The sequence below is a fragment of the Leopardus geoffroyi genome, chromosome A1, assembly GCF_018350155.1.
Source record: "Leopardus geoffroyi isolate Oge1 chromosome A1, O.geoffroyi_Oge1_pat1.0, whole genome shotgun sequence".
NCBI lineage: Eukaryota > Metazoa > Chordata > Mammalia > Carnivora > Felidae > Leopardus > Leopardus geoffroyi.
In genome coordinates, this window is record NC_059326.1 from 42584921 (window position 1) to 42595185 (window position 10265).

General features: G+C 42.4%; 1 protein-coding gene across 11 annotated transcripts in view; it reads right to left on the bottom strand.

Annotated features, from left to right (window-relative positions):
- PCDH9 (protocadherin 9) overlaps positions 1–9058 on the bottom strand; it is a 929325-nt gene extending 920267 nt beyond the window's left edge. For 10 of the 11 annotated variants that reach the window (XM_045478615.1, XM_045478594.1, XM_045478608.1 and 7 more), the window contains exons 1-2: positions 8480–9058; positions 4101–7271 (exon numbers count right to left, since the gene is read on the bottom strand). In XM_045478615.1, coding sequence (XP_045334571.1) covers positions 4101–7136 — 3036 coding nt within the window. In that variant the 5' untranslated portion in view covers positions 7137–7271; positions 8480–9058. The remainder of the gene's footprint in view (positions 1–4100; positions 7272–8479) is intronic. The other variant, XM_045478652.1, reaches the window with a different exon arrangement.
- Positions 9059–10265: the final 1207 nt, after the last annotated feature.

Consider the following 10265-nt stretch of genomic DNA (forward strand, 5'->3'; position numbering starts at 1 on the left):
TAATAATAAATGTAGTTTGGTATCTCTAAATGACTGGGAATAGAAGCAATTCCCTTTCTGTAGTAAAAGTACATGTATACACTTGAGTATAGCATGCACACACATTTTCAATGTTTAATTTCTTCGATACATACACAGATATACATATGAGCAAATACTCTCGATTGTGAACAGTTGAAGTCAGGATACTTAAACTCTAAAATAAGCATTTCATTTAGAAAATTAAACATGACTGTTTACCCACAACCAGACTGTAATGCAACTCTCACAGATTGTTTTATTACTGGAAGAAGTTGTCAAATGTAAATAGGTCACTTTTTTTTTTTTTTACATTTTCATTTATACCCCCACAAAAAGCACACTGGGGCCAAGACAATTAATTCCCCAAGTGCTGTCAACCAGGTTGGGAAATAGCAATAAACAGCTTACTGTAAAGCCCCTCCAGCCACAATAAAAAGGCTGTCAATAAGTGAGCTGAGTGAGAGCTGGGCTGTGTACAAACAGGTACTCTGGAACTGATAATCTGAAAGGGAAAAGACCTGACGTTTCTTATTCCAATATGCTGAGGCAGTGGTTCTCAAAGTATGGTCTCTGAACTAACAGCATCAACATGCCTAGGATCTTGCCAGCAATGGAAACTTTCAGGCTTGACCCCAATGGTACTGAATCAGAACATCTGGGAGTGGGGTCCATGTTTTAAGAAACCCTCCGGATCATTCTGAGACACCTTAAAGTTTGAGAACTTAATATCACATTTTAAAAATCACATCCACTAAGAATATATTTTCCTTTTAGAAAAACACACCAATGAGCTTTATCACTTAAAGCCCTACTGGAATTGATTATCTTGCCATCCTCTTAAACCTATAACAGTGAACTTTGCTTATTTAAAAATAAATATCAAGACATGCTCTTGCTTTTCTTAAAAACGGGAAACTCCACCCAATCTGTGAATGATAAGGGTACTTCTGAAAATTCATGCAAAATAATTTGTGGAAAATACAGTGACAGATTTGTTATGTTCAAGGAAAATGAAAGCTCAGTGAAATCGAGTGGATGAGGAATATGGTTTCCAACATTCTTTGCAGGGTCACACAAGGCAAAACAGCAGGGGAATGAAAGACAAAATAGGAACTAATGCCCTGATGGCAGAAGAGTCAGACATTATGTTTTCATTGTATCGGCAACACAAATGAATGATATTTAAATTTGGTAGCCCTTTACTCAAGAATCTTGCATTTTACTCACACATCAACTAGCACCATTAAGTGAAAAAGGTATTCCTGTTCACAGCACTCTGTGCCCACTCAACTAAAAATCTTCACACGTTATATGTTTATAAATTCCTTTGAAAGCTTTTGTTGTGATAAACCCTACTTTTTTCAAAATTGTGTAGCTTCAGGAGCATATTCTGTATAAAAGCAACTAGTTGAAGAGAAGGAGCTAAAAATAGAATTTTTATTTTAGCTTAACTAGAACATCTTCAGATAACACTCATGTAGTTCAGTTAAAAAAAAAAAAAAAAACCTAAAAGGATCGTATATAATTTATGTTCTTCATTCATAGAAAATATGCCTCTTACACTAAAATTGTACATATTGCTATCACCAACACTTCTCCTTACTTCCAATATTCCTTTTCTCCAACACTGCAATTTTTCTTTCTCGGCGTGAAAATTTCTAAAAGGTATAAGCAAAGCCATTTCAATAGCTCTTCAGCATCATAGTGAATTACAGCTATGTCTGAACACCCAAATGACTACAATGAGAACTGCACAGTAACACATGGTCTCAAGGAATGTCTAAAATGCACTTTAGTTCCAGTTAGAGAATTAGTCAGCATCCTATTTTAAAGATTACATCATACAAATGTTCTTATGACTAAGCCTAAACAAAATATCTTTTCCATAATTTGCTGAAATGCACTTAACATTTATGTCACTGTACTACATAGAGTTTCAAGTTTTGTGGAGAAGTCAGAAAAAGTGGGCCCGTGCGTCAATGCTAATCCACACCACATTTACATGAAAAGAAAGATGATGTTGGAAGAATATCAGAATGTTTCTTTGGAAAACAAATTTCAGATTTTGTATGAAAAGTTCAAATCATGTTTGCTTTTTTCAAGAGAGTATGCAAATCATAAAATATCAGCATATTGTGAGTGACCTTCACCTAAAAAGTAAATAAAAAAGCCGTTTTCTTTCTTTTCATTAATAGTACCTTCATATTTAAGTCCATTAAATCCATTAAGTCCATTAGTTTCAAAAATTACTTAGCATGATTAACTATCTTATTTACCAACTTTCTTTCACAAACCTTTACTAAGCTCAGAAATCTTCTACATTTTAAAACAACCTCTCTTAAAAAGCTGATGAAGTTAACATAAAAATAAGTCTTTCCAACTTCAACTTCTATCAGATAACTTCATATGCTCCTCTAGAGTTCTGACACGGACTTATTTTAATTCCTCTCATTCTGTGCCTTCAAGCTTTAAGTATATGTACTTTTAAAATGCTCTAGATATCTAATCTTTTACATTAAGAAGTAGAGATTTTAGTTGAATAATCACAGATAGACATTATGCTTACTGTTCTGGGAATATCTATGTGATTCACTGTCAAAATTACTTTTATGAATATCTTATTACCACAAAACCTTAAAGTCATTCCAGAGCAATAAACACTAGATGGTAAGAGGGAAACAGAGTTTCAATAAAACATTCTATCTCACCCCACGTCCCACATAAAAAAAGGAAACACTCTTGAGTTTTCAAACACTGATCAAAAATTGTCAATACTGTCCTGCAAATTTATTTTTGCTTTCCTCTATTTTCTGAAATCTATATGTTCCTTATTTTGAACAAATTCAGATGGGCCATCACCATAGGGGGACTCAGTACCAACAAGGGTAGAACTCAGATTACGAAATCCTAGAAAGTTGGTGTGGTGAGAGCTAATCACAAAAGAGCAACCAAATGAATTGAAATGCTAGTTGCTCCAGAGCAACTGTCATTAAATAAAAGGTATCTTTGGCTGTAGTACCAGCTTGATCCTTCCCTCCCCCCTTTCCTTGCTACTGCGGGATGGGCGCCTGGCCAGCACAAGCGACATGGTACCCTAGTGCCATCTACAGGCTATGACTGACACTCAAATTTCATGGCAATAGACAAGCACCAGTGAAATAAATTAGACAGCACTGCATTTAAATCTTTATTAACAAGGAATTATTAGACCTAAGAAAAACTAATTCTGGATTTGGTTGAAATATGAGTTTCTCAGCCTCTTAATCCCTCTTCATATGGCATATTTCACAGTTTAAAATGAGTTATGACAGATCACTTATGCATTACTAAGATGGGAGAATATTTACAATGGATTCATTCTTTTCTGTATAAATTGGTTATATCAGGGAGAAAGCATTCCTTCTATTTTTTTTTTTTTTCTTGAAAGAGTACTTTGGCCATTACGGACAATTTGCCAACCTTCTATTCAATACCCAATGTACTATATTACAATGAAATCATCTGAAATCAAAGAGAAGGCTTCCTATATGGCTTCGTTGCAATCTATCAACAATCATGTGCTTCACGGCTGATGTACATTTAATAAACTACTATCTTGTTTAGAGACTAAAAAAAAATTAACCCCTTTAGCAACCACAGCTCCAAAATAATTACAGCGACACCTTCAAACGTCATTTAAAACTTGGGATTTGAAGGTGACTTTTTAGATCAAAAGGTAACGTGAAAATCTTGAAGCAGTCAATTTGGAAACCCCAGGAGCAGAATTTGACATAACAGGACAGGTTTTCTTCTTCAGCAAACATTATCTTGGGACATTTTGGAATTATTTCCTCTTTTCATCTTTTGTCATTTGAAGGAAACTGGGAAGTTAAATAATTCTCAGAACTCAGAAATTTCAAAGCTGTTCTAAAAATTCTTGACTGAGCCCCAGAGGAATAAAAAAAGGGGTCAAGTTTTTTTTTTCCCTCTTTATAACTAAGCTAAAGTTAGACCAAAACAAGAGACACACTGGCACGTTAATACTGGTTGACTGGGCACTTGTATGCAGTACTTATAGACCAGTAAAAGTGCTCGTTTACCTGTCTGGTGTGTAAGGGGCCCTTTGTCTTGAAGCCTCCTTGGGAACTGCACTCTGAGGCACTGAAGTGATCTGAACTAGTGGAAGAGCGTTTGGAGAGGGTGTCACAACCCCCGACAAAGGTGTTGTCCAAAGGGAGTTCCTGAATCACATGATGCTTTTTCACGGAAACCGGAGTGTCTGGTTTAAGATGAAAAGCAGGCTGTGGAGAAGCAGATTTGTAGTGCTTGGCCAGGTCGGGGCTGTTAGGCTTGAAGGTTGTTGGAGGGGCTGGGCCCCAGTCAAATCTTCCTATACTTTGCTCCTCCAGCTCAGCGGGCAGGCTTATTGTCCCATTGATAGGTTCGTGAACTGCATCGTCAGGTTTGGACTCTTCAATTGTAACAAAGTTCAAAAGAGAGCTCTTGGGAGACTTTCTTTTCTTCCTTTTCTTTTTCTTGTTTTGTTTGTTCTCCTGGTTTGGGGACATCCACTCAGCGCCTTGCTTGCTCCTCTGAGCTGCTTTGAACCTCGATGCATGGCGACATCGCACCAGGACGGTGACGAAGATCACCACTATGACCACCATGGCCCCTGCGACGATGGCAATCATGATGGTGAGATAGTCCTCATTTTGATAGGGTTGGCTACTGTCCCCTATGTTCCTATCCAGTGGGGTCTCCATAGTCCTGCGAATCAAGTCATAGATATAGGAGGCATTCCCAGCGGTGTCATTAACGTAAAGAAAAACAAGCACGAGTGTGTGCAAAGACTTAGGGTATCCCAGGTCACTTATATTGACCACCAAACGGTGCAAGCCCACATCAGTAGGTGCTGGCTTCTCTTCCAGAGTGATGTTACCTGTTACTGGATCGATCCGAAACAAGCCTTTATTGTTCCCACTCACAATTGTATACTTCAGTTCGGCGTTCATCCCAGTGTCGATATCCACTGCAAAAACTTCTGCTACCACAGAGCCAGGAATGGCTGAGAGGGGTACCAACTTAAAAGAAGTGTTGGAAGGTGGAGAAATGACAACTGGGCTATTGTCATTGACATCCATGACATTGATAGTTACTTTTGCAGTGGAGGAACGAGGTGGTTGTCCTCCATCAGTGGCTTTGACATCAAAAGTGTAGGAACTCTGCTGCTCTCTATCAAATGAGACATTTGACTTTATGACTCCAGAATAGGGATCCAGCACAAAATTATCATTGTCATTTAGAATGGAGAGAGTCACAGCTTTATTCTCTCCAGCATCTGCATCTGTCACTGTGATTACCCCCACAGTACTATACTTTGGCAGATTCTCAGACACAAAAAATTGAAAATGATTATGAGTAAACTTGGGGCTATTGTCATTCTCATCCAGAACAGTAACTATCACGGCCGCTTGGCTTTGGAGGGGAGGGGTTCCATTGTCCCTGGCAGTTACTGTAAAAATGAACCGCTCCTGTTCTTCTCTGTCAAAGACTCTGGAGGCTGTCAAAACTCCTGTCTTTCGGTCCAAATCAAAGAAGGAGGCATTCGGTCCAAGCTGATAAACAATGTCCGCATTTTTCCCACTGTCTTCATCTGTGGCACTAATAGTTGTTAAGTATAACCCACGTCGGTTGTTTTCAGAAACTGACAGCTCAATTACAGGCTGGTTGAAAATTGGTGGGTTGTCATTTTCGTCCTCAAGCTTAACCCTTACCAGGGCAGTCTGATTTAAACTGGGTTTCCCAGAATCAGAGGCAACAATTTTAAAGCTGAATTCTTTGGTGCCCTCATAGTCCAACAAAGAGGAGGTCTCTAACAAATATTGGTTATCGTATACTGCCTTCAAATGAAATGGGACCTCTCTTTCAATAAAACAGATCACTTTGCCATTCACATCTGTGTCCTTATCTGAAACTGTAATTAGGGCAATCTTTGTATTGACAGGATCTTTCTCAGATAAATACACTGTGCCATTGATGGGACTTATAATGTACCTGAGGTCTATGTTAGGAGGGTTATCATTTACATCAGTGACATTGATGGTAACCGTTGCTCGAGCAGGAGTGGAGCTGCCATCACTAGCCAGCACTGTCACTTTGTGAATGGCTGTCTCCTCTCGATCTAGGGACCTCTGAACTGTAATCAGCCCAGTAGTATTATTTAAAGCAAAGAGCCTTTTGGTTGCAGGGGCGACCTGGGCACCAAAAATGTACCGGATTTCAGCATTACTGCCTATATCTGCATCAGTGGCATGGAGCTGAATTACAGAGGTGCCCACAGGAGCATTCTCTGGAATATGCACCTCCACTTGACCCTCTTTAAACACTGGCCTGTTGTCATTTACATCACTTACTGTGACCTGCAGTATGGCCGTGCTGGATTTCTGTGGAGTGCCTCCATCCTCTACTTTGATTTTCATCACATAGGTATCTTTCTGTTCTCTGTCCAAGTTTTGCTGAACAATCAATTGCGGCCACTTCTCTCCCTCCGGAGTTTCCACGATATCCAGTCCAAAAACACTCTGCCCATTTAACAATTCATAATGCTGTACACCATTGAAGCCTGTGTCAGGATCTGTTGCTGATGGAATTGGAAAGCGGCTGTTGATCAAAGTGTTTTCTGGAATGGAAATATTGATGACAGGGGATGGAAACATGGGGGCATTATCATTGGTATCCTTGACAATTATTTTTATTTTGATCAGCCTGAAAAAATCATTGGGGAGGATCACTACCTCAAGTTCAAAGAAACACTCATTCTCCTCAGCATAAGAGGCTCCAGCACAGAGTTTTTCTCTGTCTATTCTATTGGAGGTTGTGAAAATTTCCCCAGTGCTACTGGATACTTTCACCAAAGGGGCATCCCCAGCTTTAGAAACCAGTCTATAGACAAGGCTGGCACTGGTCCCTGTGGCAGCATTGATGTGAGAAATGTTCAGATCCTTTGGTATGTTTCCTATGGGCACATTTTCAGGCAATTCCTCTCTAATAGTGTAAATAAGTTCTTGAGCTATTGCGGAATCCAGCCTTAAACAGGCAATCAGAGCAGCCAACAGGTAAAAATCCCTCAGGTCCATGATAATGTATTTATTTTCTTTTCCTGGATTTTAGGGTTTAAAGGTTTCCACTGAGGAATGATGCACGAATTGCAAGAGGAAGCGTGCATGGACTGGAGGATGCATTACATCTCATCGCTTATTTGGAGACAGCCACTGTCAACACAATCGTATAGACAATATTATTCTTCAGTAAACAAAAACACACAGTCATGAAATATCACAACACATTTTCCACTGCACATTAGTAAACATGGCAGTTTGCTCTGCCACTGTTTGCAAGTTAACTCTGTGGATGAAAACACTAAATATCCACTGCTTGTTGCATTTGCCAGGAGAAAATGAAATTAATCTACTTTTAAATTAAGGACAGCTGCTATTTTTACCTGAATTCACCCACACTGTTTTTCAGGACACTGTTCAATTCAAAACATGCATTCTTGTTCTCCTCTTCCCCTCCCCCTGTCTTACCCGCCTCCTGGCTTCTAACCCACCTCCCTTAGTTTTTTTAGGTGCAAGTGAAAAACACCAAGTATTTAGCTATGGTTCCTGCTAATTGCTTTGTCACATGTCAAATGTGATGTTTTCTTCTCTGCTACACTGAGTCACCTCTTTCCTCTAAAAAGACTATCTCTTCTTTCCTCCCAGTTCCTCAACTGCCTTCTAATACAATCTTACTGGGAAACAAGCACCCGGACATGCTGCTGCAGCATCAGAAGCAATAGTCACCGGCCACTACATAGCCTCATTGCTTAAAAGCACGATACCAACACTTCAAATTTCCTACCCAGACCTTGCTCTCATTTCTCCATATTGCCAAATTATCCCCATTTGGATTAAGAAACACACTAAAACTTTTAAAAATGTATAATACAAGATTCCTCATCCTAGATGTGGAAGAGAGTGTGGAGATGGAAGTAAAACGCAGCTAACATTTCCATGTAACAGCACAATATTTTCCACTGAACATAAAAGAGGAAAAAATGCAGTTTCTTAACCCTGATCCCTGGTTATAATATGAGTAACATCTGCCACACATAAATACTGCAACCCAGTAACGCAGGTAAAAAGGCTTCTGTTTAGATGCTCCCCTAACTGCAATTTAAATGGGTGCAAGGCTCCCGGCAGCTACCTACTTGAGTAGAACTGGTCAGTTCCCAGGCTCTAATCTTATCTGCATTAGGCTGTACGGTAGCTGATGCCCGCGATTAGTTCCAGCAGAGTGATGCAGGTAGGGATGCAGATACAGCCTAGTAGGTGAGCTCTGCCCCAACCGTCTACCCAATTACAAACATCCCTCGTCCACACTGAGGACATATCTAAACACAAAATTTACAATTGTGCATGCGAAACTTTACACTTACGTTAGTTGCCTCAACCTTTCCCCTTTCCCGGTATGCTGCAGTTAGGAATGATTTGTTCCAACATAGAAAGCCATGCATCTGGTAGCACCAGTTTGGGGAGAAATCAGAAGCAGCAAAACGTTTCCTCCTTGTGAATTGTGTTGCTTCGGGCTGGCAAATTAGCAACTCCAGAGAACAAATTCACAGATTTGTCGTTAGTCATTCTCTTCACATTTTCGTCTCTATTACCACGGGGTCTGGGCTCTTCTGGTATTTAACACACACACAACATCCAGTTGCACTTCTTCAGCTCAGGGGTATTTTCCACAGCATCAGGCATACCATTTCCCTCCGATGTCAATACTGCTTAAGTCTAACTTCTGGTAGGAAACGTCAGAGTTGGGGTGATGGTGATTCTCTGGCTGCTCTCCGGGATGACAGTTGCCCGAAAAATTCCTAATCGGTTATCTCTTTCGTGCTTCAGAGACTCTAAGGCGCTCCTTCCTGTCTTGCATGCTCTCCCTCTCTCCCTTCTCCTCTGCCCCTCTCTCCTTCTCCCTCTCCTCTCTCCTCTCTGAACTGAATTTCTTGATATAACTCTCAATAAGCCCAGAGGGAGGGCGTGACTGCCAGAGCCCCGCCTCCGGCCCCTGATTGGCCCGCATCTTGCGGTGCGGGCGGCTGCAGCCAGGCACGAGGGAGGGGGCGAGGAACAAGGCGCTGACTGTCTCCCAGCCTCCCCTCCTCAGCGCCCCCTCGGCAGCCGCGAAAACCCGGAGAACTGATCCTGGCCCCGGGAGAGCCGGGCTCCAGGAGGCGCACTGAGCATGCCCAGCAGGGTTCGGCCCGGAGGGAAGTGCCGCTGCTCCCCAGGCCGGCGCGGAGGCAGCTCTCGCAGCGTGAGCCGCCCTTCGGTTTGCTCTGTGCGGCGAGGGGCAGAGAACCGCGGAGCACCGGTGGTGGGACGAGCCGGGGCGGCGCGGGAGGCAGGCGGGCAGTGCAGGCAAGGATCCGGGGAGCCTCCCGCACCGCGATGGGCGGATGGGGGGGGGGGGCGGTGCAGAGACGGCTCATCTCCGGGAGCACATTTCGCACTTGTCTTTACTAAATGGAGGGGCCAGAATGCGAAGGGAGGGAATAGTCAAACCGGGGTATGAGACACGATATGCGCTGTCACCCCTCAGGAGGAAGCACGGGCCAACGGATCTCCGGAGAGCGTTAAACAGACAACATGCCCGGTGCTGCAACTAGAGGCTTTTGCTGGCAGGAACATTGGCAAGAAGGGCAGAGAGGGCGGATAGCGAAAGGTCGGGACAGGATATTTGAATCTCAACCAGGACCGGAAAGAAAATTAATTTGCGCACTTTCTAGAAGCAGGGTGATGGAAGATGCCTGGGGAAAGGGAAAGTGGCAGCTTCTGGGACGCCCTTCATCAGCCCCAGGCCTGTCTGGCGTGCGGTGCAAAGTCTCGTCTCGGAGAACAGCGTGGGCCACGGCGACCTATCTTAGCTGTCCTTGCACTTCGACTCCCGCGGTGTCCAGAAACCTAGGAACCCGAGCTCCTCAGGTCGCGCGGCTGCAGCAAAACCTGCATCCAGCTCACCTAACTGCAAACTTTGCTTGTGAGAGGCTGGAAGGAGTCCCGTCCAGCTGTAGAACATTTCCTTTCCTTTTGCACTTCTGATTGCAACTTTACATGTAGTACTTGTCTCTCCCTGTGCATTTCTGACTCCAGTTCTGTACCAAATCCTCACAGGTTTCTCCTTTTCATACAAGGGCTAAACGGAATGACTCCGGAAAGGATCAG